General features: G+C 56.9%; 6 protein-coding genes across 6 annotated transcripts; 3 read left to right on the plus strand and 3 right to left on the minus strand.

The window, feature by feature from the left end:
- Position 1: 1 nt before the first annotated feature.
- CDEST_06293 (uncharacterized protein) lies at positions 2–1859 on the minus strand. The gene is made up of 3 exons (XM_062922452.1): positions 1634–1859; positions 638–1577; positions 2–566 (listed from the first exon to the last, which is right to left on the minus strand). The coding sequence occupies exons 1-3, from the start codon at positions 1640–1642 to the stop codon at positions 187–189; spliced, it is 1329 nt and encodes a 442-aa protein (XP_062778503.1). The 5' UTR covers positions 1643–1859; the 3' UTR covers positions 2–186.
- A 2008-nt stretch (positions 1860–3867) lies between these two features.
- On the plus strand, positions 3868–5676 carry CDEST_06294 (Putative WD40/YVTN repeat-like-containing domain superfamily; the record flags this gene model as incomplete). The annotated part of the gene is made up of 2 exons (XM_062922453.1): positions 3868–4508; positions 4599–5676. 2 exons carry the CDS (start codon positions 3868–3870, stop codon positions 5674–5676), a joined length of 1719 nt encoding a protein of 572 aa, XP_062778504.1.
- Positions 5677–6219: 543 nt separating this feature from the next.
- Positions 6220–7997, plus strand: CDEST_06295 (Putative target SNARE coiled-coil domain, syntaxin). The gene is made up of 2 exons (XM_062922454.1): positions 6220–6639; positions 6806–7997. Exons 1-2 carry the CDS (start codon positions 6443–6445, stop codon positions 7452–7454), a joined length of 846 nt encoding a protein of 281 aa, XP_062778505.1. The 5' UTR covers positions 6220–6442; the 3' UTR covers positions 7455–7997.
- Positions 7998–8088: 91 nt separating this feature from the next.
- CDEST_06296 (Putative calcineurin-like phosphoesterase domain, ApaH type, metallo-dependent phosphatase) lies at positions 8089–9901 on the plus strand. Its single transcript, XM_062922455.1, has one exon. The coding sequence runs from the start codon at positions 8841–8843 to the stop codon at positions 9897–9899; it is 1059 nt and encodes a 352-aa protein (XP_062778506.1). The 5' UTR covers positions 8089–8840; the 3' UTR covers positions 9900–9901.
- Positions 8162–14270, minus strand: CDEST_06297 (Putative LIM-domain binding protein/SEUSS). The gene is made up of 6 exons (XM_062922456.1): positions 13396–14270; positions 13132–13334; positions 12406–13074; positions 12053–12352; positions 11668–11988; positions 8162–11600 (listed from the first exon to the last, which is right to left on the minus strand). Exons 1-6 carry the CDS (start codon positions 13691–13693, stop codon positions 11112–11114), a joined length of 2280 nt encoding a protein of 759 aa, XP_062778507.1. The 5' UTR covers positions 13694–14270; the 3' UTR covers positions 8162–11111.
- A 2655-nt stretch (positions 14271–16925) lies between these two features.
- Positions 16926–19802, minus strand: CDEST_06298 (Putative TORC2 component Bit61/PRR5). Its single transcript, XM_062922457.1, has one exon. The coding sequence runs from the start codon at positions 19531–19533 to the stop codon at positions 16927–16929; it is 2607 nt and encodes an 868-aa protein (XP_062778508.1). The 5' UTR covers positions 19534–19802; the 3' UTR covers position 16926.
- Between the last annotated feature and the right edge of the window lie 483 nt (positions 19803–20285).

The raw sequence follows: 20285 nt of genomic DNA on the forward strand, positions 1-20285 counted from the left end.
TTTTGTGCATATATATCTACCTATAATATCATGACTGGAATGTGCGAAGAGCTGTCTTCATAGAGGGCGTGTACATGCATGCGCATGGTCGCTGTAATTCATTAATGCCGTTTTATCCTTTGCGGCACCCGCTCGTTCGTGCTGAAACACACCCGTCTCTTGAAATCATGGTACCACGTGCGTCATCTAGAGCAGACCGCACTCCTTTTCGAGATCGTCCCAGCGCCCGTTGCGCATGGGGTCTAAGCGGCGCACCTCGGCCATCCACGCCCCGAGCTCTGCAACCTCTCCGTTGTCCGGGGCGCGCTCCTCCAGTTTCGGCAGGGCTATTGTGTAGTCCAGCAGCGCCTTGTATATCCACACGATGTCGTCGTAGTCCTCCAAGAGCTCCTTGATGCCGTCGATTTCGCACCGCACGTAGCGTGCCCTTTGGTCCCGTGACAAATTGGGTGCAATCTTGGACCGGCTGTCTGCTTCCGTCATGTCCTGGACGAGGAAACGGTGGTAGAACCAGAGCGACTGGTCCTCAGGTCCGACGTTCAGTGCTTCGCGCACGAGTGAGAGTTCTGGGACCGGGTCAGTCTAGGATCTCTCGCTTTCTACCGGGAAAAGGGAAATGGCTTTTTTGTAGACTTACCGTCCTCCAAAAACTTCTGCCGCACCGCATCGTCAGCGCCACGCTCCTCCAGCAGGCGGGACATCAGGTTGGAGCGGCTGTGCCAGGCCGAGAAGTTAGACAAGTCCATCTTTATCATGCTGGTCGTATACGCGAACTCGGACTCGACCAGGCTCTCGCCGCCGAGGGCTGCGCTCTCCAGCACGGTGACCACCTTCCGGCGGTAGCCCCAGGCATGGAAGTTGCGGCGATCCTTGGACAGCATCTTGGAGACGAGGCCGAGTTCCTCTTGCCACACGCGGCGGGCCAGCGGTCTCGGGAGGAGGTCGACAGCTTGCTGGAGTAGCCAGGAGCGGTATTTCCAGATCCAATAGCTCTTGGGGAACTCGAGGAGGAGGGGGATGGTGAAGTTGAGCTCGTTTTTAAGGGTCGCGACGACCTCGTCGGTGGTGTGGGCCTTTCCGTCCTTTCCTTCTCCGGGTCGGTTGTCTCCCTCCGCCGCGTCGCGGACTCGATCTTCAACTGAGCTCGCTTGCTCAACTGTTGTACCACTCCTCCCACTCCCCGGGCCCGCGGGGGACGGTTGGGCGGGCCGGATCGCGGCCGAGGAAGACGGCAACGCAGCGGCGGAGGACGGAGGCGGAGTGCATGCTGCTGAAGAACTCGCGGGCGGCGCCGATGGCGACGGCCCAGGCGAGGGTTTTGACAATGATCCACAGGTTAGGCAGCGCCTGCGGACGTTCCATGCCGTGTAGTGCTCCGGATTCAGGCGCAGGAGCTTCGTCGTGAGGGCGAGGGTGGCGGCGGGGTCTAGGTCGGAGGTGTCGGTGTCGGTGTCGGCGGACGGGCGCGCAGCGCGGAGGAGGGCGGCCTCGACAGAGCGCAGTGCCTCGATCTTGGCGAGGTCGGACTGGATCTGGGCTTCGGTCCGTGGTTTCCGGGCTGTGCGAGCTATGCCGTGCTGGTATGCCGGTCATCGTCAGCTTGCGATGCGGCTGGAGAGGGTTGATTGCTTACGCTTTCCATGGGGATGCGAAGGGTGCTCCTCTATGAGAGCGGGATGATCTGAGGGGGACGAGTAAGAGAGAGAGATATATACAAGGGCCTGCAGGGTTGATCAGGTGTCCGGAGAATGGGCCGGGTGAAGGCGCTGGGGGCTCTCTGGGTGGCATTGAAGCAGAAAGGGCAAGTTGGGAAGCGTTCGCTCATATTGCGCGGAAGCAGGGATTCTCCACCACTGGGGGGGTCTCTATGGGTTTAGGTACTGACAGAGTGACATTGAATATCAACCCCCCTGACGACACTAGTCACAGATACATACATCGGCACATAGGTAGGAATCTGGGTACGTACCTTAGGGGAGATTAGGGGAGAAGGTATGCCGAATACCTTAGGTAGCCGCCAAAGGAAGCATGTCGTTTTAGCCAGTGGCCCGAGCTCCCGGGCGTTTTCCAACGTCGCGCCTCTTTTTCCAGCGAGTTATGCAAGGTATGACGCCTGGTGATGGATTCATTGTCGGCTCCTTCTTAGATAGCCACTAAATTGCCTACCTGGCACGTATATGCATACCTATGAGCAACGTTTTATCTCGGTAAATCGAATCAAGTTCAGCTAGCCTGACTGTCCTCCCTATCTCAACATCGCAAAGATGCTTCCAGACTCAAGCCAACATGCACCGTCTGACAGTTCAGGTCAATATGAAATGGAGCCTCCGGAGTGCTGGGCTCCCAGCTCTTTGACCGTCGACATTACGCCAATTTAGGCAGCATGCAGGCCAGGGAGCCACAAGAAACACATCACACCCCTGGCAGAGACAAACGGAAAACTATAATGTTGCAGACTGTAAAACCCTTCGAGGTACCCACCGCTTTCGACAAGAAACGAAAATGAGACAAACGAATTGGGTGATAACGGTCATCACCGGCCAAAAAAACATATCTCACCGACTATGCCGTTGCAAACATGGCAAGCAAGTCGATGCTCTAGAGGTCTCCTCGTCTGGTGGTAACTTGTAAGCCTGTGGCGGCGGTATGCCGTCATGACATTACACAGAGACTCGCGACAGCTTGCACCCAGGCAGCCGCATACCAAAGCGCCATGGACTGCTCTCCTCAGCGTCTGTCAGGTGCTGAATATGCAAGTCACCAGGTGGACATGGAACTTCCTGGCCAGGCGCCACGTCGACATGCACCCGATGTAGCATGTCAACCCGATAACCTTCCATGAGACCACAAAAGTGGTGAAGGACAACTATCAGATGGAGAAAGACGCCACAGAACAGGTGGAAGCCCCGCATTTTGTGATGTCCCACTAGTCCTTGCAGTCAGTCGGGTAGTACTCTTAAAAGAAGAATATCGCTTGTGCGAGAAGCAGGGCTGCTCAGGCACTTGTTGAGGTTTGACCAGTACCTGGGGTAGTCGAGCCCGAGGGCCGAGCTTCTGGGCGACGAGGAAATGACTTTGAAGCCTCGGGGGTACTCAGCTGCTTCACACCAAGAGTTGAATTAGGTACTTGTCTAAATTGTAGAATTCAAGACCGACGGCCGGGGTTGGATTCAATACCGTTCTTACACAGTCGTTGACTTCATCGATGGACCCAATGGATTTCTTGGGGGCTGAACAATCTGCCATGAACGGTCTCGTCCCATCTTGGCAGGTTCGCAGATTGCGTTTGTGCAGATTGCGACGTCAAGGTGGTCGCTGTTGTGGTCTGTCTGCATTGCCTGCAGCCACGAGACGGATCTGAAGGCCGAGGATCGTGCTTACATGGCGCTGAAGAAGATAATGAGCCCCCAAGCAAGACTTGGTCAATTTTGGGACCTTGATTCATGTCGGGTTGGAAACCTTCCCTTCAAATTACGTTATTCATGACTTCATTGACTCATGCTCGAAATATCCATATCAGTCAGGCTCGCATTGCGTGTAAGTGTTTTTGCAGTCTACAATGTCTACAATGCGGACAACGATGTTGTGCCTTGGCCGGATTGTAGAACAAGGCTTTCGTTCTCGTGTCTGCCCCTGTTCGTGGTTGCCAGAGATGGGAAGGCTGGGCAGTCACATACTCCAACCGTGACTTCCCTGTCCCCTCAGTATCTCAGGTACCTAGATAAGGTAGGATAGAACCGATGCTTGCAAGCAGGTCTACTGCAGATGTGTAGCTTGTTTGTAAACCGCAACAAGTTTCCCCTCCTCTACCCTTTTCTTACACCCTCTATCCATCCGTCCCTAGATACTCCCACCTTCTCCTGAGCCATGCATCGCTATATTCCTTACCGAGACGTGGACACCCCCTTGTCCGACAAGATCCGACTCAAGGCACGGCCGCTTTCGCTTCCTTCGCCGCCGCCCGGGACCGTCGTGCCCGTCATCCCCATCGGCCTTTCGTCCGTTCTTCACCTTTCTCAACGGGAGACGCCGCCGGAAGATGCCAGAACCGTCCGGCGAGTATTCACCCATTTTTTTGGGCCTCGGCCCCGAGAGGAGGAGAACCAGAGCCAACACGAGGGGCGGCTCGCCGACGCCCTTGAGATCAACCAGACGGCAAAAATCCTTCAAATAGGCCATCCATCCTCGGGCACCCCGTCAAGACTTCGGGCAACGCTCAAGGTGGAGGAAGCGGCCAATCTGCCATCGGCACCCTACCGGGTTCTCCAAGCCCCGGAGCTTGAGGACGATTACTACCGCTCCCCGCTAGCATACTCTCCGACCTGTCAATGCTTGGCCGTTGCCTTGGGCAGTACGGTCTATAGATGGTCAGAGTGGTACGACCCCAAGCCCGTCTACCGCGCGCCGCTTCAGCGACGAAACGGCCTGACCTCCTTGTCTTTCTCCTCGAAACAGGGCGGCAAAGCCATCCTCGCCTTTGGAAGAAAGGACGGCTTCTTCGGTCTTCTGTCCTTCGTTGACGAATTTCTACCGCGGTTCTGGTTTCACCACCCATTTCCAGTCGATTGCGTCAGCTAGCGGCCAACCGTGACGAGAAGACCATCTCAGAACCCCTTTAATTCGGGCGTCTTGGTGCCGACGGAAGACTTGCTCGTCGGCGACAGTCAGGGAACCATCCTGCAGTACGTGGTCGAATGGCCCAGCCTTTGGGAAGTCTCGAGGGACACTTGGCTTGGCAAGGTCACGCCGATAGCCAAGATTGCGGCCCATACCTCGCAGATCTGTGCCCTCGTCTGGTCACCAAACGGACAGAGTTTTATGTCGGGGAGCAACGACAACACAGTCCGTCACTTCGAGATCGACCGAATGACGGAGAGTCGATTTACCGAGCGCAGCGCAACCTTGGCTCGCAGAGGTCACAATTCGGTGCAAGGCGATAACAAGGCCGAAAGAGACCCGCCACCTCCCGAAGACCTGGGACCAAGCCGACGGGAAGGACGAGTAAGTGAGGGGACGTCATCTCACACTCTCCCAGGCGGTGAAATGGCCGAGGCCGACGTTGCTGGAAGCATTCCACGAGCGGTTCATACCCCTGGGCAAGATGTCCGGGTATTTGGGCATGGGATGGAGACTCACTGCTGGAGGCATGACGCCGCAATCAAGGCCATTGCCTTCTGTCCCTGGCAAGACGGTCTCGTTGCGACTGGTGGCGGATTGGGCGACAAGTGCATTCGCTTCTTCCACATCGGGACGAACACACCCTTGGCTACCATTGTTGTAGGAGCCCAAGTCACTGCATTGATCTGGTCTACTACGAAACGCGAGATCGCGGCCACGTTCGGTTACAGCCACGGCTACGCGCAAACAGAGCACCCATACCGCATAGTCGTGTTCAGCTGGCCGTCCTGCCGAAATGTCAGCGCTGTGGCATGGCCAGGCGGCCCTAGGGCCTTGTGTGCCATCCCGTACCCCAGAGGACCAGCGAATGCGCACGAACGAAGCCGGACGGCGAAGGAGGGGACCATCGTCGTGGCATCGAGCGACGAGACTCTCAAGTTTCACGAAGTGTGGCGAGATCGGCCCAAATCGGCAATCGGCGGCGTCGTAGGGATACTTGGCAGCGACGTTCTCGAGGGTCTTGTCGGGATCGACAAGGAGGGAGACGTTATTCGATGACTACTCACGGAGTGGAATCAAATGCGACCTGCTAAGCGAAGGGGATCATCAGCCATAGATAAATTGATACGCTTCACCATCCATAAGAGTACCTGCTCTTCTACTGCAATAGACGGTATCGAGCAAGGTGACATGTAGAAGGCAGCACTTTCCACATCCCTGCTTGGGGAACGGGATAGCTAGGGAATGTAATTGGCGATCGATGCATGGCCGCTATCTTACAACCAAGAAAATGTTGCCTTGGATCAAGCAGACCAAGTGAGTGGCGGTTAGGGCAACTATCGGAACCAAACGACAACAATAGAGAATTGTTGTTGCTGATCCCTGAAGAAAGAGAAGCCATTCAGAATGCACTTGCCAGCCCATGTGGCTGCACGCCCCTACCCCAAGCACCCTCCAGGCACCAGGTTCTCTGTCCACATCACTGGACAGCCCACACAGCCCCCTGCAGATTGAAACTGCAGCGGGTGCCTACACCCAAAACGTAATCCATAATCCAACACGGGCCCTCTCAGCGCGTGTCTCACACCCTCCATTACATACCCCGTCCACCCCGGCCGGCGCATGAACAGTCCAACCCCCGAATCTTCAACCCTTTCCGAACCATCCAGGAACAAAGTTCGCCTACCGTCATTCCGACCGAGTCCTTTCTTTGTCGTCATTCCTACGCGACACCCACAGTCGGGTTTGAAAAAGCCTCGAGTTTGAATCCTGCAACGCTTCGCAAAAAGGGTGCCCTCGTTGCCTTGCTCCCCCCTCGTCCACCATGTCCAACTTGAACCAGCTCTATCTCCTTGCCGACCACATTAAGCTCTCTCTCCTCGAGCGCCAGCGCGCCCAGTCGCTCAACCTTGACGCCGACACTCAGGACGGTCACATCTCCCGCTCCTTGGACCAGTTCAAGGATGGCCTAGAATTTCTAGACTCCGAGGCCAAGCGCCTCCAGGCTGCTAGCGATGAGAGGTGAGATCCTCTCCCTCCCCCCGGTGACATCCTTTCCCTGGCTTTTGCAAAACACCATGCGACGTCATGGCGGAAGTCTGCCCTTAATGCGCTCCAACATCAAAACAATACAAAACCGTGATCATAGTCGATTGGAGACAGCTGGCTGACTACAGCAACCCAACAGCGCCGCGCAGAACATCACCGACTCGCTTCCCGCCCTTCAAAAGCAATTCTCCGATCTCACCTCTCAGTTCCATGGCTTCTCGAACCCGTCCACCTCGTCGATCACGACGTCGCCCAACGACCCTCTGCTCTCCCCCGACTTCGCCGCCGCCCAGTCCACGAAACCCCTCAAGGGCTCACTCCGCGGCCTCCCTGGCTCCGCCCCGAACAAGACTGTCCGATTCACCGACTCCCCCGGCGGCAGCCGCGGCGCGGAAGATCTTGAGGCTGCTGCTCTCTTCGGCGAGGGCCGGTACCGCGACGATCCGGTCGATACGGCGGGGTACCGCGACCAGGCCGAGGGGCTTGACAACCAGCAGCTGCACGCGTACCACTCGCAGATCATGCGCGACCAGGACGACCACCTTGACCGGCTGGGCGAGTCCATCGGCCGCCAGAGGGAGCTGAGCATGCAAATCGGCGACGAGCTTGACTCGCACGTCGCGATGCTCGACGAGGTCGATGAGGTCGTCGACAGGCATCAGGGCCGACTCGATCGGGCGCGGAGGTCGCTTGGAAAGGTCGCGCGAGACGCAGGGGAGAGCAAGCAGATGATCGCCATCATTGTGCTCATCATTATCCTCGTCCTTCTCATTGCCATCTTGAAGTGATCGGAGCTGCTGCGGGACGCACGAGAGAGGGAAAAGAGGGAGAACCTCTCGCGATATAGTGAGGAGGTGTGATGGCAGCCATTTGTTATTTTGAAGCCCCGTCCCTCCTCAGAGAGGCGCGGGGGATGTACCTCGGTCGTCACCGAATTCCTTTTGATTCTAGGGCGCATAGCATGGTTTGGCGTTTGGGAGTTCTCTATCAAAGTCGGTCTTCACTCGTAGTCGGAGCCCCAGGATCACACTCACGTTTCTTTCACTTTGCTCCCTTGAGTGCCTGGTAGAACCGGGTGGCCTCAAGAATGCAAGTGGTTTGGAGGGAACGGTCATTGCGATTGATCCCGGAAATGAACACAAACCTCGTGTCTTCTCCATTGTAGTCTTGTAGGGACTGACCTTTAAGGTTATGCAACGTGTTTATGCTCTCATTTATACTATGCGAATGGTTGTTAACAGGAAAATAGAGGGCAGTGAATATTTTATCAGCTCTGAATAGTTTCACTGGTTTCCATCTGATGGGGCACTTCCCGCACCAAAAGACACTGCTCGGTCTATTAGTCTAGTTGGTTAGGACGTCGGATTCTGACTCAACCCCAGATCTTCCGTAAGCCCAGGTTCGAATCCTGGATGGACCTGTTCTTTTGCTGATTCAATTCGATGAATTGACAACTGAAACTTTTTTTATTTAGAGTCTGACGTCGGCCGACACAAGGCTTGCTTGCTCTGTGTGTAACTAGCCAGACGTTGTTGGTTGGTCCTCACTAAGAAATTTTGCAAACAGTGTCTGTTGCTGGCAGGAACGACAAAATGCTTTTAAACAACCACCACTTCTCTTCTGCTTAACTACTCTACTCACTGTTACAATGGCAACCTTCGCAAACCAAAGAAAACATTAGACGAACAGCGTGGGATGCGTGGTTCACTGGCACAACTTGGTCCAGTTCCAACGCATTATCCCCCCCCCCTAGGCGGGTTTGCTGACTGGCACCTTCCAATAAACCTGTTGTTACCTGCAGGGACTTTGGTGATTTGTCACAAGCATGTCACTGAGGGGGAATCACGCGGCTGGGGAAAGTGGTCGGACAGACCTCACCATCGCAAACCCATCCGCGCACAGGTCCCCTTGTATAACGCGACCGCGGACTCACAAGGTGCTGCTGGTGTTACCGGATCGTAGGCTAGACAGAGCCAGCCGGGTCTTTCCTCTCGCCATATATAAGAACACCCTCGCCCTCGCCCTTATACGAACGATAAAGGACGGAAACTGGCGCGCTGACGTCTTACTCGGAACGGAATTGCTCTCCCAACATCCTTTGGATTCTCAATGTTACATCGTACCGGCCAAAACACGAGCCGTCATCGCCTTAGAAACTAACAACACCGGGGAAGATGGCATTCTTCCGTACACCATCCGGCTTAGACGCCATCCTCGACCGGTCCGATGGCACCCTGTGGGAGCGGCTGCGCCTGAATCCTCTGACGACGATGGCCAGGTACCTAAACGACTTCTTCCCCGTCTCATATCCCGTTACCGGGCACGACAGCGACGGCCACTCGGTGACGGTGGTCTGCATCTCCGACACGCACAACTTCCAGCCGCGCCTGCCGCCGGGAGACATCCTCGTCCACGCGGGCGACCTCACGGCGTCGGGCACGAGGGGGGAGTTGAGACGCGCGCTGGACTGGCTGAAAGTCCAGCCTCACAGACACAAGATCGTCGTCGCCGGGAACCACGACCTGTGTCTCGATGAGAGCCTATCATCCTCGGGGATCGGGGGGAGGAGCCCGGTGGCTGGGCGCAGCCGAGATGAGAAAGCGGACGAATCCGCGGGAGGCCAAGACGACGACGATGACGACGAAGGGAACCCCCTGGACTGGGGCGACATCACCTACCTCAACCGCACCTCGATGACTCTCAAACTCCCTGGCCGGCCGCGTGGGATCCGCGTCTACGGCAGCCCCTACACCCCGCGCCACGGCGCCTGGGCGTTCCAGTACCCGCGGTCACCGGCCGAGGACCCATGGGCCGGCGCCGTGCCCGCCTCAACCGACGTCCTCGTCACCCACGGCCCGCCCAAGGGCCACATGGATGACCCGCGCGGCGGCTGGGGCTGTGAGCTCCTCCTGCGCGAGCTCTGGCGCGCCCGGCCGCGGCTGCACGTCTTCGGTCACGTCCACTGCGGCCATGGGCGCGAGACCGTCGCCTTCGATCCACTGCAGGCGGCGTACGAGGACGTCGTGCTACGCGAGGCCCTCGCCAGGGCCAGCGGCGACCCGAGGGCGTGGGCTCGGGGCTGGGCGGCTCTGGGGCAGTGTCTCGCAGCCTGGGTGCACGTTTGGTGGGGTGGCGGCAGGAGGCGGCCGGGCGAGACGGTTCTTGTGAATGCCGCCGTTGTCGGGGGCATCAAGGACCGGCTGGTGAGGGAGGCTATTGTCGTTAGGATTTAGGTGCGGCGAGAGGCCCGGAGAATGGGGGTAGTGGTTGGCGTCCAGGGGTAAGGGGGAGAAAAAGTGTGCTACGTATTTATTCCATGCACAGCCTGAGAAGAAAGCAAGTCGGCCGCTGCTGCTGCCCTGCTATATGTACTTGTTTTCAGTCGCGGTAGTGTTGAAAGGTTGTGGGATTACTTCGCAGGAGGGTAATCTGTTGAAGCCTGTGAGGCCGCCTCACAGGCTTGTTGACACATATAATCCAAACGAACAACGTAAGTCGAAATGACGAGGGGAATATGACCGTCATCAGACATTAGGGGCGCCGGCCAAATCAGTTCACCCAACGTCAAGTCACCACTCTGGCAAAGCCACTACACATACGAGGTTGACAAACATCCTTGGGGGGTATGCATATTTCCTTTCCGATGAGAGACTAGGTATTTGTGATATGGAACAGAACAAAGGCAATCGACAACGACTACGCCGACAAAACACCACCCCTCTCCGCCGCCGGAAGACTGGAACAAATATCTTTCCCACCAGGAATTCCCCAGAGAACTTCTTTTTTTTAGAAACCCAACTTTCCCCCAACTGATTCCTCGCCAGTAAGAACAAGAGTTATGGAAACGTGATCGAGAATAGACTCGAGAGGTGAAAATAGCAGCAAGGCAAGGTCGACGGGATAAGAACATGAAACAGTGAGCCCTAGCTAGACCGTAGTCGGGCATGATATCGTACAAGTGGGTGGGGTTGTAGAAACATGAACAACATTCGTTGTCTTGATTAGCCTCTGTGCATCTCGTTTGAAGAACGACAACTTGCCGCCCTGGCTTGCCCCCTCGCAAAGAGCGAGAAGCGCCTTCTTTGGGGGCGCGTGCATCACCACTTGTACGGCAGACAAAATGGTGACGTCGCAACCCCGTGCCCGTGCAGGTACTTGCCTGTCCTCCGCCCTCCGGGTGGGCGTAGTCGAAAGGGGCGCAAATCCGGATGCCGAACGAGAACACCTTGAGGGATAGACCGAAGATGGTTTCCGACCAGCTCCGAACGACCAAATGCTTGCCGGACACCCGCGAATGAACAACCCTGAAGATCCCAGAGCCAGAAAGCCAAGCACTAAGACGCCGCCATGCTGCATAATGATGATATAAAAAAGGCATTACTGTGCCTGCGTAGCCGGACTCAAATTAGAGCAGAACCTGGACGTCCAGAGACGAGACCACCAGCTCATGCCGGGTTGCCCTTCATCCTCTTTGCCATCCGCGGCGTAGGCGGCTTGCCCTTGTTCTGAACCCCGTTGACTTGAGGACCGCCGGGAGTCGGCGCCTGGGAGCCATCCTCCTCCATCTTGACACCAGATGGGCGTCTTCGCTTGTTGGAGGCTGGAGACGTGTTTGCACTAGGCCCGCTGGAGCTGGTACCTTGCTGGCTCTGCTGCATCTGCATGCCGGGTGCCTGCATGTGACCCTGAGCAGGGCTGCCCTGGACATGAGGCGAGCCAGGAAGCTGCATATGCGGCTGTGCTGGGCTCGCGCCCATCGGGAACTGGCCGAAGCTGGGTGTCCTAGGGCCCTGAGGCATGGGTTGACCATTCATGTTTGGCGGCGCCGCGTTGATCTGGCCGACGTACTGCTCCAGGGCAGCGTAGGGGCCGAGGTTGGGGTGGGTGTGATAAAAGGCGAATAGAGGGTTCATTTGGCCGATCACTTCAGCAATCTGCATGTCATCTTAGCACCGGAGATCTACATGCATGCATGGGAGAGAAGGAAGAGCTGTCACATACCTCGAGGAATTGGAAGACGGCTTCAGTAACCCCCATGCCCCTCTTCACTGCCGACTCCGGAAGATCCACCAGCGCTTCTGGCGGAGGATTTTGCGGAGACTTCATGGGACGGGCTTTACCCTTCTTGCTCATCTCCGGCGAAGCCTTACTGTCTTGGGAGTTGACCTTGTGCCACTCCTTGACCCAGTTGTGCACAGGCTTCGCCGCCTCGATGGCAGCCTTCCGCGAGATGTATTCTTCGTGGTTGCTGGTCAGGAACTCAAAGAGCTCAATTTTCTGCTCCGCATCAAAGTGCGCCCGGACGGTACCCGTCGCAACGAGCTGTGACAAGATTTAGATGCTGGTTTTTGTTTTTTTTAACGCGACAGAAACAGCGTGGACTTACGTGCGATCCGCTCTCGAACCAGTAGACGAGGCTCGACTTGGTGTTCTCGATCCAATGGCCATCACCGGGAAGCGGCCTGTCCGTGGTTCCCTTCTCCATAATCAACTGCATGTTCTTCACACCACTGTCGAAGTGGGTGTGGAAATATCGCGGGAGGGCGGGGTATGTGATTTCGTATTGCTTGTCCGCCTGGTCTTCGACATCCGTGATATGTACCGAGTGGCGGAAAACGCCCTTTGTAGAGAAGAACTGGCTGACGAAGCTGTTCCAGTAGGACAGGTCGTCCTTGCCCTTGGAACCCTGTCGATCAGTTAGTGATCTATAGTAAACAGATGCCGCGAAGCTTGACTTACGGGAAAACCGCTCAAGTGCTCGCTGAACTGCATGAGTTTGAGCAGGCAGTGCCCCTTCATCCCTTCTCTTCTTTGCTGCGCCATAGCCATGCTGTTGGCGACGGCAGCCTGGGCAGCGGCCTGCTGTGCAGGATTCATCTGTTGCGGTCCGGGTTGGGGAGCCATCTGAGGGGGTCCTTGAGGTTGGGCTTGGGCCTGAGGAGGCTGCGGCTGCTGATTCGGAGCAGGCCCAGGAGTCTGGGATGGCGTGGGTTGGCCGGCAGACTGAGGGTTGACGGGCTGAGCAGATTGCTGCTGCGGTGTTTGGTGCGGCGTCTGCTGAGGTTGCGGCTGGGGCTGTTGCGGTTGACCCTGAGGCTGACCCTGTTGCTGCTGCTGCTGATGCTGGGCCTGCTGTTGAGCCTGCTGCTGTTGCTGCTGTTGAGCCTGCTGCTGCTGGGCCTGCTGCTGGGCCTGCTGTTGTTGCTGTGCTTGCTGCTGCTGCTGTTGTTGCTGGGCCTGCATCGAAGCAGCCATTTGGGCCTGCTGGAGTTGCATGTGCTGAGGGTTCATCTGGACCGGCTGGCCCTGCTGCTGGCCCTGTTGCATCTGCTGGTTCTGGACGGCTTGGTGCTGCTGGAGCGCAATCTGTTGGGCGAGCATTGCCTGTGCCTGAGGGTTGTGTCCCTGCTACCAGCCCGGGTCAGCGTGCTTACTAGGGCGAATGTACAGAGACGTGATATTTACCGGTCGCATGCCCTGGCGCATTGCCGCAAGCTGAGCCGCGTTCATGGGGTTCATCTGCATGCCCATGGGCATTCCATTGACGCCGGCCATATTCGCGTTAAAGGCCTGCTGCGCCATGAGCGCCTGCCGTGCCTGTTGCTGCTGTTGGAATAACCGCTGCTGCGCGAGCTGGGTGGCATGCGCCATCGCGGCTGGGTTGTTGACTAGGCAAGTCCGCGTTAGTGGAGAGATACAGAACATCTAGACCGGCAAGGGCCGACGTACAGTTACCGAACTGGTTCTGCTGGAACATTGGGTTTTGGGCAGGATTGAGATGCTGCAGAGCGTGAGCGTTGGGACCACCGGCACCCGGCGGCATGCCGCCCATCAACTGGTTTGGATTAACCTGACCACCAGGCCCTGACACCGCCATATGCATCTGGTGAGGCATTCCTCCGCCCTGTGGGCCTTGCTGACCCGGATTGTGAGGCATTCCCTGAGCCATGGGATGGCCGGGAACACCTGGATGTTGTTGCATGCCGGCAGGATGGCCTGCAAAAGACGGTCCCATACTCGTCATCATGTCTTCAGCGTGTCGATGATCCACAGCGTGGATATCGACGTTTCTGCCCTCCGCACTATCTCATGCGCCTGCGCCCTAGACGTGATGGATCTTTCAACCGTATTGGCAATCGGCCGCGACGTGACGGGTTGATTGTCGGGCGAGGTGGTGATGGCGCGACGCGAGAGCGATGAGGGTCGTGGGTTGCGAGACGCGGGAAGTGGTCTCAATCGCGCGCGTGGGTGTTGCGGCGGTTTCGACTAGCGTTATCGATTGCGGCAGGAGTAGTCGTCGTTCTTGCGAAACAGCCGGGTCAACAGGTGAAGAGGGACCGCAAAGGCATCGATGATCGGCGTGACGACAATGTGGATATTTTGGGTAGGGGAAGTCGGGATGCGACCATAAATGAAGAGGAAAGGAACTGAAAGGAGATGTCCGGGTGGGCAGGTGGTTGTTGTGTGGGTGCGACTAAAAAGGAGCCCGATGACGGGAGGAAAGCTGGCACCCGCAAAGGGACGTGGCGAGCGGATGGGGTAGAAGGCAAAGATGCGTTGGAGCGTCGAAGCGATTTCGAAGAAGGGAAAAAAAAAAAGGTTGGGAACGACGCGAGCCCCGAGAGTGTGTTTGTGTGTGTGTATGTGTCGATGATCGCGCGATAGCGAAAGCGAGCGAACAAAGTGGGAATCCTTCGTGAGGTGGCCGACGTGCTTCAATCGACGTTGGTCGATGACATTCGGGGCGGGTTGTTCGAATGCCCAATTTTTATTGCACACGTCGAGCGTGGGCGGACGAACGAACACAAGCCTTTCCGCGCCGCCTTGATTTGGGAAAAGCGGGAGAGGGAGATTTTGGGGGAGGGACGGTGCGAAGTGGGCGGGCGAGTCGTTGCGGTTGCAGGCTTGAGAAGGCCGGCAAAGACGCAAGCGAAGAACCCAAGGGGGAGGGGGGAGACCTGAGCGAGCTCTGGATACTAGCTGGACTCTCCGCAGGCGGGTTCTGCTTTTACAGACTGCGATTAGGCCACAGAATGGGTGAGACGAATCTCAGGACCTAGATGCGACAAAGTACCTAGAATTGAAAGAGAGGCGGGCCTAGGGGTGTATGAGGGAGGATTTGGAGAGGGGAGGGGGGGAGGGAGGGAGAGGGAGAGAGGCCGGCTTGATGTGGTGTTGCAGAGGAGGTTGCGGACGGTGAGGCGTCAAGTTGCGGCCAAATCCAAATCCTGAGGCGGTTCAAGAGACACGGGCAAGAGAAGAGGTAAAGGTAGGTACGGACAAGGCGGTATACTATTAGGCGTTCGGATAGGGTCGAGAGAGGTCAAGAGCGCGAGACGGGAGAGAGCAGGGACGGAGGAGCGTGAGGTGGGCGGGCGACCATGCCAGAATGTCAGGCTGGAGCGCCGGAAACCACCCTCTGCTTCGACTGGGGTATGGGGCACCTACCGCTTTAGTGGAACATTTCATGTAATTACCAGATTCTAATGCATGGATATGCCGGATCGAACTGGCGGGAAGCTCCACATGAGATGCGGGATATTCACCTAAGCATCACGGGGGCGCTTCTATGCAACAAGCCAAGCTTCTTCAGCAATATCCGCCCAGGGGTGAAGCAGTGTCGCAGGATATCACCGAAGCAGGTGGCCAGAAGAGTCAGAGTCGCCTCGCCTTGCTGCATCTGCACCTGCATTTTCTCTTTCGCTCCTCCGGCTTTTGACATGACGCGAGACCGTGAGATGACAAATGGGGCCACGGAAATGGCAGTGCTGGAATCGCGTCGAGCTGCCCATTTCCCCGCTAGGTTTTGCGTCTGTCAATGGCCACCACGTGTTCACCGAACGACCTGTGTACGTGTTGGTCTTTCTGTCTTTCGTGCCCACGGCCCTCCTCCCCTTTGTCCACGTCTGGTGACATGGATCTTAGGGTGCCGGCCAATGAAATTCAAGTCGGCTTTCGAGAGGCGGGGATCGGACATCACGGCGATCATGTCCGACTAACCTTGCAGTCACGTGGTGACTATCACTTTCCCGGACTCGACCTTCCTTGAGATACGGTCACGTGCAAAACGGGCCGTGCAAAATGAGACAGGAAAAATCTTCCCAACTGTGTCCCCAATTTTTCCGTCGTGAGCCTCATCTATAAAATCTGTTCCTCTGCACGCCTGTTCCTTTTCTCACCACCTCTCGATATCACCACATCTTGGCTCTCATCGACACTGGGGCAGCAGCGTCGTCTTCCCTTCCCAGTCGTTCGCCTTTGCGACGCTCAGCAGCTTCACTTCAAGCTCCCCGGGAAAGGCAACGTCCTGCTCTGTGTTTGGTGAAGAGCCGCGCTGCTGCTGCTATACGAAAATTCTGGTCGATTACTCACCACGACCAGCTTCCAGCTTTCTCGTCAGGTAGGCCATTTCTGTCGCTGCTCTCCCCTCACCTCCGAATGATGACACTCAAGAAACATTGTCTTCTTTTCCCAACCGAATCGACCATGAAGAAACCTAGTCTGTTCGGGTTCCCGTCATGGGAACCTGTTACTTGCCAGTATATTCTGTCTGACACATCACTTTCACACTTCATCAGCATGGAATTGCTTGGGAACAATACGCTGACCTGTGAACCAGAACCTTGAAACTGCCCCAATGGACTCTGGCAGAATAGCTTACAGCCCTCAATTCCATAATAAATCAATTCAAACAAGTTCCGTCTGCATGCCCTGGAATATTGCCGTGACAACTAAACATGCTCACCATTGCGTCTGTACTTTGCCTCATCAATCGGACACTGGTGAGTTTTGCAGGTCTTGGATTACACTTGGTAAACGACAGCATTTTCTGTTATCTCCAGCAGAAAAACAACTTCTCCAGCGCATATTCATTTGGCGAACCTAACCACTGGAGTCGCGATGAATTAATGACAGGTAAACAAAGAAGCACGTAGCTATATGATTTCATATACAATGCCAACCAAACCATTCATGTTGCATGAGACTTTCTAACGGGCGTCCAAGAACCGAAGACGCCCTCCACACATTTGCCAGACAGCCTAAACACCTCGCTGTGATCGTTGACGTCCTGAACGAGGGGTGCCAGCCTGTCTGGCACCCATAAAAACGCCGTTACGGAGGCCGTAGCCATGTACCGCGTTATTTTTACGTCGTCTAAAAAGACTTGATAGGTAACCCCCCAAGGAAACAAACACCATCTACCGTTTCCTTCCCACTCATACCAGAGCTGCTACCTGCCGCCTCCACTACAGCGTCTCTTCAAACGACGCGCAATCCTTCCCTGATCGACTCGGGGATCTCCCGCCGCCTGCCGCCAACAATACCCCTCCGGTTCCTCCCCGTCCGGCCCCTGCCGAGCCAGTTAAGCTTCAGCAGACGGCAAAGCTCCTCCATGCGCCTGTTCCCCTCGTCACTGCCGTCGCCGGCCACGCCGCCGATGCTGGCGAGGATGCTCATGCACTGTAGCATGCGCCCGACCATCTCGGTGACTTGCTTAGAGTCCTCAACGTTCTGCTCGCGTGTGAACGGCCGCAGCTGCCCATCGCTCCCGCCGCTGGCGTAGCTGACATTGCTGAGGCCACGGCTGCGTCCGCCGCCGCCGCCGCCTCCTCCCGCGCTGCCGTCGCCTAGGAGCGTCGTCGGGTTGGAATTGTAACTCGCAACGGAGGGGTCCAGACTCATGGCTGTGCCCGGGCGCATCATGTTCATGGTGTCTGCCGGGCTAGAGGAGAGCGCCGGGTCTGGCAGCGGGGAGGCGAGGGCTAAGGAGGCGAACGAGGAAGGGAGGAATTCGAGAGATAATCGGGAGAAGATGGCCTTGAGTGAGTCGTATCGGGGGAGGATGACGATGTCGCGATATGCTGTGAGGACAATGCGGCGTACGTCGAGAACGGCGGATGCGGGACTGACATACGGTGCGCTATCGGAAGACGGTGCCTTAATACCACCCCAGAAGTCGCGGGCTTGGTCGGGATTCATGAGCACGCCGCAGCCCGAGAACTCTAGGTCTAGCGGTAGGAAGACGGCCTGCATGTAGGGCAGGATGGAGGTGTAGGTGATGAGCCACATCTCGACGAGAGCCGGAATGACCTTGTCCTCTTGCGTACGCCTGAGGGTCATGTCCAAGGACGCGAAGCCGGTCGCGAGAAGCTCGCGCAAGTCCTCCAGGATGATATTGGGGGACCTGCGCTGAATACAATACTGTATGTGTAAAGCGACTAATCGGTTGAAATCCTCCACGGGCTGTCGCAAATCCTCGCCTTCGAATATGACGAGCATCTTCGCCTTCAAGTACGGCCAGGCATCGTCGAGCGCCATGCTGTTGAGGCCGTACTTGCCTGCGTCGATTGGTTCGGAGAGATACGACGACTGGTGCGTCAGGCTCGGTAGGCTGCTCGGCCCTGGCCATTCTGACGGGAGCGAGCTTGACTCGACGTTGAGGTTGCTGCTCTCCTTTTCAGTCTTCTTGTCCCGCCGCGCCTTGCCAAACGACGTTGCAGTCGGGGCCGGACTAGGGGGTAAGTTGAAACTGTACAAACTCGAGGGGGCACTGGGGTCTGTGGGTTTTGAGTTGCTCGATGCGGAAGACAGCGGAAGATGGTAGTCATCCTTGAGCTTGTGCTTTTGCCGCGACAGGAAGTGATGCTTCTTTTCCTTTTCCTTGCCCTCCTTTTCCATGGTGGGCGTTTCGGGCACCGCGCGGATGGTGGCCGAGGACGAGTTGTTCAGGTTGTAGATTGACTGGCCGCTGGTGTCGATTAGACTACTCGTGCTGAAGTTTCCTCGCTGCAACGAAGCGAGCGCGCTGCCGATCTTGCTCGGGCTAGGGAGTGGTTTATCCTTGGGGTCGCCCTTGGTGCCGATCTTGACTGGGCGTGAGAACAGCTTGACCTTTGACTTTTCTGGCTTCACCGGTTTCGGATCCGGGATCAGCTGGGGTGGAGGTTGGCCGGGATTGTGTAGCTGCTGCTGCTGCGGCAAGCCTGGTGAAGTCTGGCCCGATCGCGGGAAGGCTGCGTTCGCGGCTGCGTTCGCGGCCGAGGTCGCGGCGGCCGAATGGCTTCCCAAAAGACCTTTGTGGTATCCCTGGGTCCCAAAAGCGTTCTCTCGTGGACCGCTTGCCTCGGTCAGGCTTAGCATAGGCGGGCTGAGTGGGCCCTTTCCGTTGCTCCCCCTCCTTACGTTGTCACCGTCGCCGTTGGCCGGGTTCGGGACGGTCTGCGACCGCTGCCGGACGTGCAGCAGCTGCTGGTGCTGTTGTTGCTGCTGGCTAGTCTGGTGCTGAAAGGCAGCCTGCGCCGCGATGTGGCTTGCCGAAAGGGCGGGGCTTGGGTGGTGATGCTGATGTTGGTTTGTGGAAGACGAGTTGGCGGACGGGTGCGACATGCCCACTTGGGACAGGTTCGATGTGCTCGTCGAGGGCAGCGTCGAGTCGAACAGACCGGGTGTCTGGCTATGTTTCCTCGAGTGGCCTTTGGTGAAAGGGCTCGCCGTACGGGCAGCAGTCGCAGCAGTCGCGCTCACGCTCAGATCGTTTCCCCCTCCCGAGCTGTGACCGGATGGGCCTCCAGGCGTGGTTCCCGACCTCTGAGCAGTCGGGCGCGAAAAGTTCTGCAGGCTCGCGGTACTCGAGTTGGCCTGGGAGAACTGAGCATAGATTGGGGTCCCAGAAGAAGGTTGTATGGGCGCGCTCGGTGCGTGAGTTCGCGGCTTGACGAAATTGATCGAGAGACTCTCTTCGCTTGACGACGACTCGGTACGGGCGGGCGGTCGTGGACGTTGTGGTGACGGTGCGTTGGAAGCTGACGAGCCCGGGAGAGGGCTAAAGCTGCCCGGCGCTCGGGGCGGGGGTCGTGCTGGTTGCATTGTCGTGGGTGTGTTAGGGGTCTGTTACATCTTGGAGCTTCGGACGAATCGAGATCGGGTGAAGGTATGTCTCTGTGAATGGGCTGTTTGTTCTATTCCGTGGAAGGGACACGGTCGGTGAGGGCAAGGGTGCTAGTAGCAGCAGGTGTTGAGAGGTTTCGTCCGGCTGGTATCAAGAGGGCCTCCTCGAAAATGGGGGGAGGGGGATGATATCTTAAGGAAAGTGGAGAGAATCGATGATGTTGTAGGGAAGCAACACGAGGGAGAGAATAGCGGGTGGTTATGAGAAAGGGAAGGAAGTGGATTGCGCCTCCAGGGCTGACCGAGTGAGGTAAACTTGACGAGTATCAATGCCTACCCCCGGCTGGCCCCTCGCAGTCTACCTTGCACACTTGCACATAATACGCACTACATAATACCAGGTATCTAGTATATCCCCATCTATCCATCAATCTGCAGCCGCAATTGACCCAATGTGACATTCAGTGGATGCGGGTTGTCTGCCTCGTACTCTGTATATGGACTACCAAGGTATACGGACTTGAAGGAGGCGGGGATGTTCGCGCGGTGAGTCGCTAAGGCGAAGTCACCACCCATCAACGCCCCTTTTCAGACTTCTACAGGTGACCACGCGCCCTGAACCGACAGAGAACATCCCATCTCAAGTGCCCTCAGGCTCCTGAGATTGATTTCAGCGAGTTCAACCATACCCTCCCCCTCCACGCCCGTACATCGCACACGCTACCGGCCCG

This window comes from Colletotrichum destructivum, chromosome 4 (genome assembly GCF_034447905.1).
Source record: "Colletotrichum destructivum chromosome 4, complete sequence".
Lineage (NCBI taxonomy): Eukaryota > Fungi > Ascomycota > Sordariomycetes > Glomerellales > Glomerellaceae > Colletotrichum > Colletotrichum destructivum.